This window comes from Solanum dulcamara, chromosome 8 (genome assembly GCF_947179165.1).
Source record: "Solanum dulcamara chromosome 8, daSolDulc1.2, whole genome shotgun sequence".
In the NCBI taxonomy this organism is placed as follows: Eukaryota; Viridiplantae; Streptophyta; class Magnoliopsida; order Solanales; family Solanaceae; genus Solanum; species Solanum dulcamara.
This window is the reverse complement of record NC_077244.1, coordinates 1,649,527-1,668,398: the sequence shown is the minus strand read 5'-3', so window position 1 is coordinate 1,668,398 and position 18,872 is coordinate 1,649,527. Positions and strand designations below refer to the sequence as shown.

Sequence of the window (18,872 nt, the reverse complement as noted above, 5' to 3'; positions counted from 1 at the left end):
TGCTATGGAGGCGTGTGGCTACATTTTATCTTATAGACGATTTGGAGTAGATATTATTTTAGCATATCTTTTTGTATCTTATATGTTAAATCTTTTGCTTTATGTCCTCACAGATGTGAAGACCTCCAGTTCCTGGGGAAGGAAGTTGATCATGCATGCAGAAGAGGAGGTGCGATTGCATTTGTATTTGAGTTAACCTCATTCAATTCTCACTTCATTTAGCCCACTCATCAAACAACTTTATGCGGGTTTACTTGAAAAAGTTAAAAGAATAGAGGTCTTCGTTACAATAACATAACCCATGTAATCTCACAAGATGGTTTGTGAAGGTAGAAAGATGTCATGCTTGTGTTAGCCTGCATTACGTTCCAATTATTATTACAAACTAGACTCGAGCCAAACGTGTACTCCTTACTTTAAGCTAATCAATTAGTAGAGTTGGCAGCATTTCAACAAGGACTCAAGGACAGTACAATATGAACTTATACATGTACAATAAAACACTGCAACCGGAAGAATATTATTCAGAAATTATTAAAGATCGCACGTATCTCATGGCCAAAATAAAAATGAATAAAATCATATAGTCTGAAGATAGTACTTCATACATTACAAAATTATATTTAGTTAACTTTTTTCTTTTAAGAGGTTTTGATTTCAAATCTCAAACTAAAGCAAGACAATTTTTTTCAATCTATTCAAGTTTTAATTGACAGAATTTTGTAATATCTATAATATGGGAGGTAACATGTAAATGATGATAGCCTTAATCAAGACGTGTGCAAACGATCTCGAACACTACAAACTATAATTTATTTATTTTATTTTTAATAATTAGTTGGTATTAAATGATTAGAAAAAGGGAAAACTATACAAATTGGACCCATAAAGTACATCAAGAAGCTTATAATTGCAATAGAAGGGTCCAGGTCATAATTTGATTCAACCACGGCAGATATTTAGTCAACTGCGGTTACGCTTACACCAAGAACTCCTATTCTATTGCATCAAGAGCTGATTCAATTGCAGCACTTACTGTAACAAGAAGAGCGTGTCTCGTAGGTGAACGTATCGAACCGAAATAAGATCTCAGATTGACATCTTGATACACTGATTTACCATAATAATAAATAGAGTCAATGGTGACTCCGCCGTGGGAAGGAATGCTCTGCTCATCTTTCTTACGGCTCGTTACCGCAGCGCTCGTTCACCCCTTCTACTTCTTCCATTCAAAAAAAAGGTAGTCTTTCATTAGGCAAAATATTTATCAAAATTGGATTCAATCCAAATTATTTATCTGAGTTGGACTCACGACTCAAACTAATTACCCGTGTGCCCCCTTGTTATATTTACTTAAATCTTAGTTCTTTTCATACACAAACCAAATGATCCCTAAATCATGTATAATTATTTCTTATATTAATTAAAAGATAAATTTCTTCTTAATAAATTCCTGTATTATTAATTTACTCGTGTAATTCTAACCAACTATCCAAATGAATTTTGTGGCTTACTAATGTAATAACCAAAACTTTTGGGGCTTTGGAAAAGAATATAAAAGTCTCCTCTTTGAGTTAAAAATATCAAATTCCATTCAATTATCAGACCCACAATCCCAAAATATGAACATCTTCTCCAAGAAACCCAATGCCAAAGGTTCGATTTTTATTTCATCAAAAGTCAATTTTTTGAAGAACCCCTTTTGTTTATTTACGTAATTGCTGCCTTAGAATACATATATATGATTCATATCATGAAAACTGATTGATTTGGGATTGAGGATTAGTTGATTGATTGTTGGAAACTCTTGAAAAAAATTGAGTTTTTATGATTCTTGGTGTTTGATCATTCATAAAATTGAGCTAAAGTTATGATTTTTTTTTGTTGACAGAGGCGCTTCGAGAGAGTAGAAGAGAAGTGACTCATTCCACCAGAGGTAAAACAGTTTTACACTTTTGTTCCCCCTTTCCCTTAGCACAAGATACATTGAGCTCATAGGACACCCATTGTCTCAAAATTGAACTATACAAATATCTGACTTTAGGGGCTTTACGAGCTATGCCAGTATTGATTTTGATAGTTGATAGAAAATTATGTTAATTCCAATCAGAAAATAGTTATCGAAAACCTGAGGTATACAAGTGAGATAGAAGTTAAATGGGCCTGATATACCTTGTATAAGATACTCCAGTTTTTATTAAGCATCTTCTGCTGTAGCTGCTTGTAGCATAGATGACAACAGTGCTAAATATTTTCTTTTTGATAACCATAGTGTTTTGGCATTGCGCACACCTTGATTAGTTCTATGGGGCACCTGCCACCTTCCACTAGCACATGTACCGGGTAACTCTATCCACCAAAGCTTGGATAGATAGGAAGAAATCACCTAGTTGTTTGCCTCCTCTGGGAAGTGAATCTGAGACCTCATGGTTCTCAACCCACTTCATTAACCATTAAGCCAACCCTTGGGTGCCACAGCAATGCTATTAAGTTCAGCCAAGGCCTTTCTAATTGTGCAAGATGTAAAAGATGCTAAATTTCCCTGCATGATCCGCTGCCTGGATTGGCTCGCACATTTTTCCAACTACGGAAAAATTTCTTTCATTACCCATTTCGTTGAAATGAATATACATATACCATTCATTCTACTTGGGCAACTTTATGTTAGCTTAAACATGTTAGGAAACTGGATGAGATGATGTTCAATTGTAGGTAAAGTAGATTAAACCACGTTCTGTGAATAGGAAATTCATATGGTAATAATTCATTAATAAGTTGTAATTTCTTTCCCATCAGAAGACGCACACAATCTCTGTCAATATAGAGGGCAAATTATGAAGACAATCATACTGATATCCACAATTTTATTTTGGGTGTGTGGAAGATGCTTCTTGTAAGTAACTATTAAGTCATTTAAGTTTTAAAATTGTGATGTAGGTATTGAGAAGGAAATTTCTGCTTTACAATCAGAGGTATGTCTGGATCTTCTTTCTGATGACTGTTCTTGAAAGTGATAGCATGTGTTCATGAGATGCATCTTTTTACGATTTTAGAGCTTATATAACTTTTCATTTATATCAACTTCCTTTACTTCTGGTTCTTAACATGATATTACATCAATAAGAGATATTTTTATTTCTTTTTTAAATGGGACAGGAAAAAAAACTTGTTGCTGAAATAAAAAGGACTGCTAAAACTGGAAATGAGGTGGGTCTCGAGCACCATTCCCGGAGTCTAAATTAGCAGTTGTACTTTATTGTGTTTCTGCCTAAGTAACAGCTGAGGTACTCAGATGGTACTATATCATTTGGAACTCACGTGTCATCTGCTTTTCTCTCTGCATTTTCAGACAGCAACAAAAGTTCTTGCACGTCAGTTAATCAGGCTTAGACAGCAAATAGCCAACTTGCAAGGTAGTCGGGCTCAAATGAGAGGTATAGCGACTCACACACAGGTGCTCTGCCAAGTCCATGTTACATGCTTACTGATTTCAGTTCTTCATTCCTCTTTTATGGATGTATTTGAAAAGCTTTATGCCCTTTGCAGGCAATATCTGCCCAATCTTCGGTTGCTGCAGGCATGAAAGGAGCCACTAAGGCTATGACTGCTATGAATAAGGTTTGATGGCCAAAGATCATGATATCTAATTTAAATTTTTCCATTTGTTTGTATGAGAGAATTGCCTCTCTACCTCCTCGCGTTAGAGGTAAGGTCTGCGTACACTCTACCCTACCCAGACCACGCTTTTGGGACTGCACTTGGTTTGTTATTGTTTTTGTTGTATGAGAGATTGAAATATAAAAAAAAATCTCAAATCTTTTCTTATTCTTGAAAAAAGAGAGAATGAAATGTAAGCTCATCTTCATGAACATGGGGCTATAATTCAAGGAAATGGGGAGACTCGCACAGTATGGGAGCAGGGTGGATGAAATGGAGGCTCGCATCCGGTGTCTTTTGTAGTAAAAATGTGTCACTGAAACTTAATGGTAGGTTCTATAGTGTGGTTGTTAGACCGACCTTGTTGTGCGGGGTTGAGTGTTGTCCAGTCAAGAACTGTAACGTTCTGAGGATGAAGGTAGCATAAATGAGGATGCTTAGATGAATGTATAGGCATGCTAAGAGGGACAAGGTTTGGAATGAAGATATACGGGACAAGGTGGAGTGGCCACCGTGCAGGATACGATATGGGAAGCGAGATTGAGATGGTTTGGGCATGTGAAGAAAAGCATAGACGCTCCAGTGAGGAGCTGCGGTGGACAACGATAGTTTAAGGAGAGGTAGAGATAGATCGATGAAGATTTGGCGAGAGATGAGTAGACATGACATCACACATTCCAGCTCAACGAGGACATGACCCTAGACAGGAGAGCATTGAGGTCAAGGAATAGGGTAGACGGTTAGTATGTAGTCGAGCGATCTCTTCTTTTCCAATAGTAGAGCATGGGTCTAGTTTGGAGCACCTATCTACTCCCTTAGCAGTATTATCACTATTGTGCTTGCATTATCTTATTCTTCAATTTTATTTTATTCCTACTGTTGTTTCTTATTCTTTGGTTATCTTTACTATTTGATGTCACTACTTTTCTGTTTTCAATATTTTCATCATAACGTTTTTTACAACCTCTCTACCCACAAAGGTAGGGGTAAGGTCAGCATTCACCCACCCTCCCCATACCCCACTAGTGGGATTACACTAGGTATGTTGTTGTGTTCATCTTCATATACATGGAGATGGATGTCTTGATGAGAGGGTTCCTGCATTCTTCATTGGTTGGTGGGACGCTACTTCTCGTTCTCTTGAACCCTCGTCGCTCCTTGTGGATAAATTAAAGATGGGGGCTAGAAGTTTGATCCTTTCGTGTTTGTTGACTCCTTTTTTCTTTGTTCCTTTTTCTTCCTGCCTCCATTATTTATTTTCATATTACTCATTAAAACATGACATTTGTGTTGTGTGTGAAGTCACCTTCATTCCTTCTAAATTGTAATAATTATCAGTTGACTCAATGCAGCAAATGGACCCTGCAAAGCAAGCGAAGGTGATGCAAGATTTCCAGAAGCAATCAGCTCAATTGGATATGACGGTAAGACTGATTGCACATTATCTGCTGAATCTAAAATAAAATCATATCTCCTTCATGTCAACTCAGATTATTAGAAGTCCACTCAATAATATGGTGTTCGTATATGTAGACTGAAATGATGTCAGATGCCATAGATGATGCTATAGATGACGATGAAGCAGAAGAGGAAACTGAAGATTTGACAAATCAGGTATGCTTTTCAAACCCCCTTTCCGTAATGACTGAAAATAGTTAGTGGACTGCACCAAGCAATGCATGTTTACTTTATGCTATTTTAGTAGTTGATTTAATTGAAACTATCCATTATGTTTGGATTTCTCTAGTGATGCAAGTCTTCATAAAACTCACACATTAAGTTTGGGAACCCTTATCCTTTCCTGCGAAAACCAAAGGATCAAATACATCGGTCACCTAGTAAATAAACGATGGTCGTGATGTCATTATGGGTGTCTTCAGGATCATTATCTTCTTAATAGAATGTATTATTCTGGCTTCTTTTTATGGAAAATGGCAAAAAATGCCCCTAATGTTAGTGATTTGTCTTATATATGTCATTCATTAATCTATCAGCTCATAAAAGCCCCCAACATTATCTGCTTTCTCAAATATACCCCTGAGATAAAAAGGTCTAAATATGTCCCTCACACTAAAGGTGGAAGCCGTGTCGGAGTATGTTTTGGACCTTTTTAATTGTTTAGAGGTTCAGTCGGCTCCATTTAGGACCCCAGGATCTCAGATTCAAATGGTGATGAAGTTTTGCACCATATATTGCATATGCATTTTCATTGAAAATGGAATGATGATTGAATGTGGAATATTCCTTCTAAAAATCGAACAATTATTGAAGTGCATTAAAATATATATATCTACACGTAAATTTCTATACACATGGTCCCAACTACTTATCGGCTTCTTGCACGTTAACTCAGTCTTATTTTTGCAGGTCCTTGATGAAATTGGAGTCGATATTGCCTCACAGGTTAGTTCTTCATTATTGGTTCACATTGGAACAAGTAGTATTCTTACTTAAAAGAAGTAAACGAGTCGGGTGCCGACAATTACAGTGTTAAATTGAAGATCCCGTGTTTTAATCTGGACAGTTGTTAGTGGCTCCCAAGGGCAAAATTGCTGGAAAAAGGACTGAGGAATCAAGCAGGTTCGTATCATTTTCTTTTGATATGGTCTTCTTGTTACTTTATTTCCCATTTCCTTCACTCTCTTGCTTGTTTGAGTGATAAACCTATGAAGCCAAAATAATAAATAAAGAAATAAGTGCACCCAAGGGTGTGACCTACTAGTCAATGATGTGGGTTGAGTACCATAAGGTCTCAAGTTCAAATTCCAACTAGCAAACACTAGGTAATTTTCCAATCTATTCTAGCTTTGGTGGACAAAGTTATCTAATATATGTTGTGTCACGCCCCAAGCCTACACCCTGGACGTGGCCAACACTTAGAAACCATTGTTGGTCCAGGCAAACCACTTGGCTTGGTTAACTCGATAAAAGAGTAACATCAAGTGGGCTTTTTAAAATAATCTCCTCAATCTTTAAATAATAACTTAAAGTACTCATATAAAGATGTAAGTCAATATCATAACTCAATAATGAAAGTTGTAACGATTTTCGACGGAATGAAAAAGACATATGGTAGAATCGTAACTATAGAATACGATTTTCAAATTAGACTCTAAAAGACTTGACATGACTCCACTCTACTCAGTCTATGAAGCCTCTATTAACTACTAGAAAGGTGCCGAAGCAAGCCCATAACTACCTCAAGAAATAATGAAATAACATAAAGCTGATGATTAGGCAGCTCCTCTAAATACAAAGAGGTCTCACCAAAAACTAGAGAAGATAGATCCTCAACGGTGCGCCTGTTGATGATTTCTAACACCTATATCTGCATCATAAATGATGCAGGTAGAATGACGTTAGTACATGGAATGTATGAGTATGGAAAATGGCTGAAAGGAAACTTACTCAAAGGTACTCAACTCAACTCTGAAAATAGCTCAACTCAATAAGGCATGCAATATATGTAAAAGGATGCTTCAAAAGATATAAATAAGTAAACGCAACTCTGTATATAAAAATATAATACTTTTCTCTTGGGGAGTTTCTCTAACCGACAATCATCACTTATGGGCTAGTGATGATACAACGAAGTGATGTCGTTGCCACATCCGTCCAATACTTTGCTAGGGTAAATGACGTCACATCTCTGGATCCACATCAAAAGTCCTCTTATTTGGGACAAGTAAGGCTTTGCCTCTATCCTACGCTGGCTACGTAGTTTATGGGGTTTGAATTGTCTCTACTCTTACCCAAATCGGTGCTCAATACTACTCCCGAAATACTTTATTATGCTCATATACATCAAGTGAGTACAATAATCAAAATACATCTCATCTAGTCTCATTGGACTATACATCAATTTACTCAACTCTTCTCAACTCATCTCTTCTCTTTGAATTAGATACAATCTCAACTCAATGAATGCATTTAAAAAAAAACATAATTGAACTTCTCAATCTCAAAATATATGTTTTAAATATATTAATATTCGTGATTAAAATAATAATTTAGAGACTTCTCAAATTCAACTCATTTTTTATCAATAATACTCATTGCTCAGAAACAGAAATTTAAGAGACTTCTCAAAACTCATCTCATGCTCTTTCAAAACTCAATAAAAAATGCATAGACTCAATTTAAAATCATACTTCGTTTAATGCATGAAAATCATGCTCATCAACTCAAAATAAATGCATGTTAATGTAATGATCATCAACTCAACTAGGGTTCATGCGAATGAAATCATGAACAACAATCTCAAGAATTCAAGGTGTAGAAACAAAAATAATCCTAATGCATAATTATATATAACTCAATGAGGGAAGAAATTACCAATTCGAAATTCAAATAAACTAGGGTTAAAACTCAACTCAACTCTTTGACGATAGAATTTAGATGTAGGGCACGTGGATGAACTCAATCCAATGCTATGACTAACATTACATACCTAGAAGAATTAGATTCTTGAAGAACTTTGAAGAACTCGACGAATGCTCTTGAAACCCTAGTTTTTTTCTCCTCTTGAAATAACTTAGAACGTATGAATTTAATTGTCTGAGGGTTTGGAATGAATTGGGAGGTTATTAGGTCATAGGATGGACTTAGAGAAGTTAATTGAGGGTAAAAGGTCAATAATACCCTTCTGGGAGCGTTAGAAAACCATAAAAATTGAAAAAAAAGAAAACTTTTTAATGAGTCCTGTTGGCCAAATCAGCGATCTGGAGGTCCCTTTGCTGACCTATTCAGCGAACCACCGAATGAGAGCTTCAGATCACCTAAAATAACAGCTTTTGAAGGTTTTCGGGTCCATTCGGCAAGCTCAATCAGTGATGCACCGAACCCATTCGGCGAATCGCCGAATTGACCCTCAATTGGTCGAATTGCCCAGTCCAGACATGCTTCAATAAAACAGTCATAACTTTCTACTCCGAACTCCAAATGACTGAAACTTGGCGGCGTTGGAAATAAGACTCATAGTCCTTTAATTTGATAGGTCATGGGCCACCTAGCTCTTTATAAGCGGAGAGATATGGTCGTTTGAAGTTGACCTTTATATGAACTCATGTGAAAACTTAGCTGATAGGAATACTTTGAACTTAACTTGGTGTTTGAGGTTCCTTATGACTCTAAACCATATCCAATACACTTCAAATACCTTGGAAAGGATCTTAACATCTATGCATAACTTAGAAGTCATCCGGTTTGGGCCTATATGCATACGAAGAATGGTTCGAATCTTAGCTTAATATTTTTAGGGGTGTTACATGTTCCTGGTAGGAAGTGACAGGTATCTCATGAAATTTGTCGAGGATACCACAATTACAAAAAAAGAAAAAAAGAAGAAGTTTAGGGCTTTGGTTTAACAATAAAGGAAGTGTGACGAAGAAGAATGTGTGGTAGGCACACAACGCGGGTTCAAATTCTATTGGTGAATGAAGTTTAATATTTTAATGGAGAAGGATAGAGGAAAGAGGCTCAAATATACACCGAGTTTTGAAGTTAGAAACAACATATTTCTCAGTTATTCAAAAAAGAATCAAAAAAAGAACTACAGAGCTAGGTTTCATTCACGTGCATCCTTCGCTAGAAATTGCAAACCTAGTTAAAGCTGTTCTTCACTCGACTACCTTGGTGTTGGAGCCGTTGATCTGAGCTATCAGCTTAATCTCAACCGAGCTCAATAAATCGAGTGTAATCTTTTACAATCTCTTGGCGGTTCAAACTTATCAATTTAACAATTAAAACCACAAAAATTGTAGTCCAACTTTGTCTGAGCTACTTTAAAAAACTGAAAAGAAATGAGTAGAGACCAAAAACGGAATACATAATAGGAGCTATTACAACTAGGCAATAATGGTCAATGATGAACTAATTTTAACTCAAGTACTACTGTATCCTCAAGCAAAATTACTAGACATCTTGAGTGCACTGCTCCTTGACGGATAAAGTATGTTGCGCTTTTGGTTTGCTATTTTTCGTTTCTTCCTGTAAATAATCATATCGTATTATTGGTATGAAGTGCATTTTTCATGCTCTTTGATCTCATTAACTCGCTCATGTACATTTTGTTGTTGTACCTTCGTGTTGGCAGTTCAGGGATCGATGATCTGGAGAAGAGATTGGCTGCGCTTAGAAATCCTTGATCTCAATATCTTGGACTAGTCCGTATGGAGTTTCACCACACATAAAACATGATTCCTGTAAAATATATGTACATAGTTGAAATTTATGTACATAGTTGTGATGATAAATGGTTGTCCAAAAGCTACAAACAATGTATTTTGTTGTTTGATAAAGTCAATCTTGGCATGACTTTTCTTTCATCTCTTGTCATGAAATTTTCTACTCTCATGTGCTAGTGCGTGTGCATTTTGTTTAATAATGGTGGTGTCCAGAGCAACACATGTAAACCTCGATTATTTAATCGGGTACCTACTACCTCCCACCAACATAGGTATTGGGTAACTGTGCCACCGGTGGTTAGGCAGGGCACAGTGGTTAGGCAGTTAGGAAGTAATCACCTATTGTAAGACAATTCAGGATTATATATTTGTGTTGCTGACCCTCCACGTATCCCTTTCGATTAGGCTTAGAGGCAATCAAATGTATAGCCCCATGATAGCTACGACTGAAAACTCAAACGGATGATATATTCATATCATCATTAGAGATAATATTATCTTGCTTAGATGTACATACTTCTTGTCAGATTGAATATACACCATCCCATTGCCATAGTTTTTTAATTAACAAAATTTAAATGGTAAAATCAATAATTTTTAATTGTAGAAAAATATGATTAGGGGACAAACGTGCAATGCATGTTTCCACAGACTAGTGGATCAAAAATAACCATCTTAGTATGTAACACCATATGTGAAGGCTATGTAATCTAACGGTAGTCAAGTAAGAAATTGTTATTTCATTATGAATTTAGATTTTTCTTAGTTGGTGTATAGACTGGGGCAAAAACCTTTCAAGTTTAAAATTCAAAAAGTTTGATTAATCATAATAAAAGTAATATTTGTTGTACAGATTTTGAGAAAAGACATTTCAAATCGAAATTGATTGATTATAGGATAACTGTTTTGGTTGGTGTATAGACCTTGACTTCCAAGTCAAGAATTCATTTTTTTTTCTTTTCCCATTGTATACTCTTTAGGCAAACAAGAATGCAACAGTTGCTGAAAAACAATGATCAGTTTCAACAAGACATATAGAAAGAAAGAAACTGCTTGTTTCAGTTACTTTTATATGATGAAAATATGGTTTTGTTAAAATAGATAACACATTTTTCAGCTTGTGCAAAGGTTTATTCATAATTAAGTTCCTCTTAGATTCTTTGAATTTGTAAGTTATATATGCAGTAAGTAGCTAAGGATCAGAGAAATGCATACACTTCATTCAATACACACAACATTTATTGAATACGTTAAAATATTACTTAAACTTGATATATCATCAAAATTCATAATGTTACATTTTCCCAAGTGAATAAAAAGCTTACTTGTAAAACTAAAAAGAAACTATAAATCAAATCCTATATCATAAGCTGCGGGAAGAACCAAATCCATTATGTCGCCGTCTACTTATTCTTGGCATCTGAAAAAATAAGATAGTGAGTCAAACAATTACAAATTTTTAGCCTGTGTCATTGAGATGATTATTTCCTAGATCAAGAACTTGCAACTCCTTGCAACTGGCTAAAGGTCGAGGGATTTTCCCCTCTAGTTCATTTCCATGCAAGTTGAGACTTATAAGTGAACTTCCAACGCTAAAATTTGTTGGAAGAGTCCCAGAAAGTTTGTTGTTCTGCATATCCAGAACCTGGAGGCTACTAATATTGCCAACACATTGTGGAATTGCTCCCTCCAGATTGTTTCTGCCCAAATCCAGAATTAGTAGTGATGTTAACTTGGAAATAGATGAAGGGATCTCTCCTCTGAGATGATTATGTGACATTGTCAAAATCTGGAGGCCACTGATATTACCCAAACATTGGGGGACTTTTCCCTTCAAGTTGTTTCCCATCATAGACAACACTTGCAGTGATGTTAAATTGCACACAAATGAAGGAAATTCCTCAGTGAGATTGTTATCATTGAGAAACAGAAGTTCTAAATTTCTCAAATTCCCCAATGAAGCAGGAATAGAACCATTAAGGAGTTATTACCCAAATTTAGTGTAGTAAGAGACCTCAAGTAACCTAATTCTTCAGGAATAGAGCCAGAAAGATGATTATAAGAAAGATCCAAAATAGAAAAGAAGTTCAAATTCCCCCATGAAGCAGGAATAGAACCATTAAGAGAGTTATTACCCAAAGATAGTACATAAAGAGACCTCAAGTAACCAAATTCTTCAGGAATAGAGCCAGAAAGATGATTATCAGAAAGATACAAAATAGACAAGTTGTTCAAATTCCCCAATGAAGAAGGAATAGAACCAGAAAGCTGATTGGTATAAAGATCCAAAGTAGACAAATTGTTCAAATTCCCCAATGAAGAAGGAATAGAACCAGAAAGCTGATTACCACCAAGATGCAAATTAGACAAGTTGCTCAGATTCCCCAATGAAGAAGGAATAGAACCATTAAGAGAGTTAAAACTCAAATATAGTTCAGTAAGAGACCACAAGTAACCTATTTCTCCTGGAATGGTGCCAGAGAAATGGTTAATGCTAAGATCAAGATTCTCAAGAGAAGGGAGAGATGAAAACGGAAAAGCATAGAGTGTACCAGTGACACCAGAATTTAGAGATTATATTATCTTGCTTAGCTTTACATACTTCTTGCCATAGTGAAAATATACCATCCCATTGCCATAGTTTTTTTAATTAACAAAATTTAAATGGTAAAATTAATAATTTTTAATTGTACAAAAATATGATTAGGGGACAAACGTACGATGCATGTTTCCACAGACTAGTGGATCAAAAATTACCATCTTAGTATGTAACACCATATGTGAAGACTATGTAATCTAACGGTAGTCAAGTAAGAAATTGTTATTTCATCATGAATTTAGATTTTTCTTAGTTGGTGTATAGACCGGGGCAAACACCTTTCAAGTTGAAAAATCAAAAAGTTTGATTAATCATAATAAAAGTAATATTGTTGTACAGACTTTGAGAAAAGACATTTCAAATCAAGATTCCAAAATGAAATTGATTGGTTATAGGATAACCGTGTTGGTTGGTGTATAGATCTTGACTTCCAAGTCAAGATTCCAACTTTTTTTCTTTTCCCATTGTATACTCTTTAGACAAACAAGAATGCGATAGTTGTGCAAAGATTTATTCATAATTAAGTTCCTCTTAGTTTCTTTGAATTTGTAAGTTATATATGTTGTAAGTAGAAATGCTTACACTTCATTCAATACACACAACATTTATTGAATACGTTAAAATCTTACTTAAACTTGATACAACAACAACAACAACCCAGTGAAATCCCACAACATGGGGTCTGGGGAGGGTAGAATGTACGCAGACCTTACTCCTACCAAGGTAGGACGGCTGTTTCCTAGAGACCCTCAGCTCAGTAAAAGCATAAATGCATAAAAATGTTAGATAAGAATAGAAAATTAAAAGCTTTATGAGAAAAACAACAAACAAATAACGAATAGATAACAAATAAATACAAATAAATAAATACTAATAACAAATAACGATTAAATAAATAATGAAAGCGTCACAGGTAAAATTGAGTAATCAAAGCATAGAAAGTAATAAATAATAACAGAAATAATAACAGAAATAACAGAAATCAGAAGTCAAAGCGCAAGAGATCGTAATGCACTACTACACCTATGAATAGAGAAGAATAACGAGACTATGAACTAGCCTTCTACCCTAATGTGGGTCCTCCACATCCTCCTATCTAAGGTCATGTCCTCCGTAAGCTGTAACTGCGCCATGTCCTGTCTAATCACCTCTCCCCAATACTTTTTCGGCCTACCCCTACCTCTTCTGTAACCATCCATGGCCAGCCTCTCACACCTCCGCACTGGGGCATCTGTGTCTCTCCTCTTCACATGTCTATACCATCTCAGTCGTATTTCCCGCATCTTGTCTTCCACCGAGGCCACTCCTACCTTGTCCCGAATAGCCTCATTTCTAATCCTATCGCTCCTGGTGTGCCCACACATCCATCTCAGCATTCTCATCTCAGCAACTTTCATCTTTTGAATGTGAGAAGTCTTAACTGGCCAACACTCCGCCCCATACAGCATAGCCGGTCTAACCACCACTTTGTAGAACTTGCCCTTAAGTTTTGGTGGCACATTCTTGTCACATAGCACTCCGGAAGCGAGCCTCCATTTCATCCACCCTACCCCAATACGATGTGTGACATCATCGTCAATCTCCCCGCTGCCTTGCATGATAGACCCAAGATACTTGCAACTATATCATCAAAATTCATAATGTTACATTTTCCCAAGTGAAGAAAAATCTTGCTTATAAAACTAAAAAGAAACTATAAATCAAATCCTATATCATAAGCTGAGCAAGATCCAAAGAAAATTATGAGATACTGGTCAAAAATACATCTGAATGAACTATCACTTTTTCGTGAGTTTCACATTCGAATAATAAGTTATTTCTCTTCCCTACCGGAATTATGTTCATCTCAATTTGTTTTATTGAAACAAAATTGTTTCTAGCCAAATCTAAAATTTGCACTGACATCAAATTACAAATAGGTAAAAGAAATTTCTTCACTAAGATTATTTATGGATATGAAGAAATATCCTGTGGAATTTGTTGGAATAGATAGTGACCCTTGAAGAAAATTGGATCGCAAATCAATAATTTCTAGGCTACATAATGTCTTGCTCATGTAGCAGATGTCAAGAGTTGATTTCTCACATGATCACTCAACTATTCAGAAAGTCACTTTTACTTCTTTTTGTAATAGAAAAGTCACTTACTTATTGTCATTTCACGTATACAGTTACTCAATCAATTCAAGTTATATTTTCGGTAGATATTGATGATGTGGAAAAACTATCAATTATAAAAAACCAGTATATTGACCCGCTTCACTTGTCTGATTCGTAACGTCTTCTCTCCAAATATTACAAATTTGGGTTTTTCTGTTTTTGTTTTTGAGAAAATGTTGTCATTTTTAAGTTAAATTTGGGTTGTTCCATTTTTGTCTTTAAGAAAATGTATCACAAGAATGGCATTGGTATGAACATAAAGATTAAATCAAAAATCTTTGAATCCATAGTAAATAGAGAATAATTAAGAGCAAAGAAAATTTTGAGATACTGGTCAAAAATACATCTGCTTGAACTATCATTTTTTCGTAAATTTCACATTTGAATAATAAGTTATTTCTTTTCCTTACCGGAACTATGGTCATCTCAATTTGTTTTATTGAAACATAATTGTTTCTAGCCAAATCTAGAATTTGCAGTGACATCAAATTGCAAATAGATAAAGGAAATTTCTTCACTAAGATTATTTATGGATATGAAGAAATATCTTGTGGAATTTGTTGGAATAGGTAGTGACCTTGAAGAAAATTAGATGACAAATCAATAGTTTCTAGAGATAAATTAAGATAGCTCAACTAATTGAGCTATCTGAAGATAGTTTATGAATCAATTATTGTGATTTATATTACTTTTTACATAGTTTTCAAATATATAGATTTTATTTTTAAAAAATAAAAAGACTTCATGCCTAAATTTAAGGTGACAATTAATTGTTTTACCCTTGAAATTCAGATTGTGACACATAAATTAAGATAGAGGGAGTAAGTTTTAGATGCTTGTTTTTGCATAGAATAGTTCAACACATTTACGTATTTTTTCCAAATTTTTGGCTGCTATTAGAGAAAGTATTGTCATTTTGAAGTCAACTTTTGGATTGTTTGGTGTTACACATCTAATTAAGCCAAAGACTTAGTCAAAGTGGCCAAAGTAGTTTTGTTATCATACACATTGATCATGACCAATCTTCGTGTATGATACAGACATGTCTGGTTCTCAATTCTTATCTCTAAAGTAGTGGAACATATCTAATAATTCTTAGTCTTTGACCAATAAATTTCTAGGTTACATTATCTCTAATTCATGCAGCAGATGTCAAGAATTTATTTCTCATATGACCACTCAATTATTCAGAGAGTTACTTTTCTTTATTTTGTAACAGAAAAGTTACTTATTATCATTTCACGTATAAAGTCACTTAATCAATTCAAGTTATATTTTTGATAGATAATGATGGAGTGGAACTTTATTCAAGCCAAACTTTAAAAAAAAATGAAAAGTCAACGATTCTCAGTAAGCCAACTACTTAACCAAGTGGCCAAAATAGTTTTGTTATTATATATTGATACAGACATGTTTGGTTCTCAATTCTTATTTCTTAAATAGTAGACCATATCCAATATTCTCAGTCTTTGATCAATAAATTTAGAGTTCTTTATCTCTAATTCATATAGCAGATGTCAAGAATTGATTTCATATGGTCACTCAACTATTCAGAAAGTCATTTTTATCTGTTTTGTAACAAAAAACCACTTGTTTATTGTCATTTCACCTATAAAGTGATTAAACCAATTCAGGTTATATTTCTGGTAGATAACGATGGTGTGGAACTTTTTCCTAACCAAACTTTTTAAATACGAATAACTATCAATTTTAATCAGTATATTGACCCGCTCCACTTGTCTGACCCATTAAAAATTCTCATGCTCGAATCTTTTGATAAAATTAAATTTTAATGACTCTCAGTCCAATTTTGCAAATAAAAGAATTTCTTCACTAAGATTATTTTTTGATATGATAAAGTATGTTGTGGAATTTGTTGGAATATATAATGACCATTGAAGAAAACTAGATCGCAAATTAGTAGTTTTTTTATTAGAGATAGATTAAGATATCTCACCTCCGATGATGGTTTGTCGATATTAAAAACTCCAATTCTTTCCCTTCACACGTGGTCACTTCAAAGATGGTTTGCGGATCGATTATTGTGACTTATAGTTGTTATGTCGAAAAAAGACGGTTTAAAATTAATTTCAACTTTAGAGAAAAAAAAATCAATTTTAGAAAAGAAAAGTCGACACTTAATTTTTTAAAGGTACGAGGTTCTTATTTCCACTTTGAGAAGGTGTTAAGCATTCAAAGTAGCCTCTAACTCGTGGTTATCCTATGATTTAAAAAATTATTTGACTAACTTTTGAAAAAATATTAATTTAAAAGGAAACAAAGACTTTAGAATTATTTTTTAGAAAAAATGATCAAACTTAAACATTGAAAATAATTTACATGTATATAAAAAAAAGAAGTAAAAGTTTATCAAATGACTAAGTAAAGGTAGAAAATTATTTAAAGAGTAAATTAACATGAATTGGTTTATCCTTGGGGTAATCTAATTAAGTTAAAACAAATTAAAATTAATATCTAAGCAAGCATAAATAACATAAGTAAATAAACTATTTTAACCCGAATCAATATAAATAAATAATAAATAACACATGAAAATATGGCCCGACACTTAGTTTATGTACGCCTAGACTAAGTTGTTGGGTCATCTGCGTTTTGGGCCTTAAACACAATTTCACTGTATATCGCAGTTGTATATACACTATATATATACTGTATATAGTGTATACAACATTATTTCTGTATATCGAACTGTATACACACTGTATACCACATGTTTGTTTCCTGTATCTGCTGTATATCACTGTATATTAGACTATATATACACTGTATATCAGTGTGTACAACATTATTTTCTTGCATATCAGACTGTATAGATACTGTATATCAGTGTATACGATACTATTTTCCACTTGTATTCTGTGTATACAACCCAATATCAATATTCAAACCATGAATATTAGCTTCTTTTTCATGTATCAACTTTCAGTAATTTGAGTAAGATGGTGGAAGACTCAAAACTCAACAATATGCAAGGATGGAGTCCAAAGATGGACTCGAATTGGTATCACATGCACCAAAATAAAATTGCATAGCATCTAATCATTTTAAACTAAATCAAGAAATATATCAGGATATGTTAAGATATCAAATTGATGGGCATCCTAGAGGTGAATCACAACATATATTATATGTAAACAAAGGAAAGGAAAAAAGAAATATATTTAAGTAACTAAAGAACACTGATTTAATATATACGCTATACTAGCTCAACTTTTAAAGAAAAAATTAAATCAATTAATCCATGAAAGTTCTAATTAAATAACAATTTTAAGCATATTTTTGTTATTTAAATCATATTAAAAGAAGAAATTGAAAACATGAAAAACTATATTGTCAAAGAAAACTACTTGAAAAAATAATGAACAAAACTAAGAGCTTTCATGAAATAATCCTAACACATGTTAACTATAAGAAATTTCTATCATTAATCTAATTATTCTTAATACATGCTAACTAAAAAAATAACACTACAAATCAACTAAATATAAAACATGAAATAATTAAATAAAATAAAGCTAAGAAAAGATTTTACCTCTTTTCGAGCAGCGAAACTGAAGACGACGAGCGGAAGACAACTTTACCACCACCCAAGAGCTTGATGGAACTCCAATCCATAAAAAAGAAAAATTGAAAAATTTAGACTCGAACCTTCGTGGGTTCGATGTTATAAAAACAATATTCTTAGCCTAAATTTCAACTTCAATCTCCTATTTTTATTGAAGAAAAATATAGATTGAAAGCTAGAAATTTTCACAACTTTTAGGCTAGAGACAAGAGTCCAAAATCCTAGCCAAGGTAAGAAAATTTCTAACTTTGAAGTGGCTAAAAAACCTATCACTTCTTATTATTATTAATGAGAATATGAGCCTTTATATAAGCACCAAAAACCTCAAATCCCTCAAGGATTTTCGTCGTCGTCGTCGTTGTTGTTGTTCTTGTTGTTGTTGTTGTTATTATTATTATTCTTGTTGTTGTTGTTGTTGTTGTTATTATTATTATTATTATTATTATTATTATTATTATTATTATTATTATTATTATTATTATTATTATTGTTCTTATTATTATTGTTGTTGTTGTTGTTATTATTATCGTTGTTCTCATTATTGTTGCTCTTATTATTGTTGTTGTTCTTGCTAGTATTATTGTTATTCTTCTTATTGTTGTTGTCCTTATTATTGTTGTTGTTGTTATTATTATTGTTGTTCTTATTATTATTGTTGTTGTTCTTTTTATTTATTGTTGTTCTTA

General features: G+C 33.8%; 1 protein-coding gene and 1 pseudogene across 1 annotated transcript; one reads left to right on the top strand and one right to left on the bottom strand.

Moving 5' to 3' along the window:
• Positions 1 to 1,588: 1,588 nt before the first annotated feature.
• LOC129898742 (vacuolar protein sorting-associated protein 2 homolog 3-like) lies at positions 1,589 to 9,983 on the top strand. The gene is made up of 11 exons (XM_055973394.1): positions 1,589 to 1,656; positions 1,892 to 1,936; positions 2,938 to 2,972; positions 3,157 to 3,207; positions 3,350 to 3,454; positions 3,547 to 3,618; positions 5,010 to 5,081; positions 5,191 to 5,271; positions 6,025 to 6,060; positions 6,182 to 6,237; positions 9,752 to 9,983. Exons 1-11 carry the CDS (start codon positions 1,623 to 1,625, stop codon positions 9,801 to 9,803), a joined length of 639 nt encoding a protein of 212 aa, XP_055829369.1. The 5' UTR covers positions 1,589 to 1,622; the 3' UTR covers positions 9,804 to 9,983.
• Positions 9,984 to 11,050: 1,067 nt separating this feature from the next.
• LOC129898842 (probable leucine-rich repeat receptor-like protein kinase At1g35710) lies at positions 11,051 to 12,410 on the bottom strand (annotated as a pseudogene).
• Positions 12,411 to 18,872: the final 6,462 nt, after the last annotated feature.

Excerpts from the sequence above, each read along its gene's own strand:
- LOC129898742 (XM_055973394.1), top strand. The coding sequence starts at position 1,623 with ATGAACATCTTCTCCAAGAAACCCAATGCCAAAG. Across the intron at positions 5,082-5,190 it reads CAGCTCAATTGGATATGACG|ACTGAAATGATGTCAGATGC; the intron begins GTAAGACTGATT and ends TCGTATATGTAG. Across the intron at positions 6,238-9,751 it reads AGGACTGAGGAATCAAGCAG|TTCAGGGATCGATGATCTGG; the intron begins GTTCGTATCATT and ends TCGTGTTGGCAG.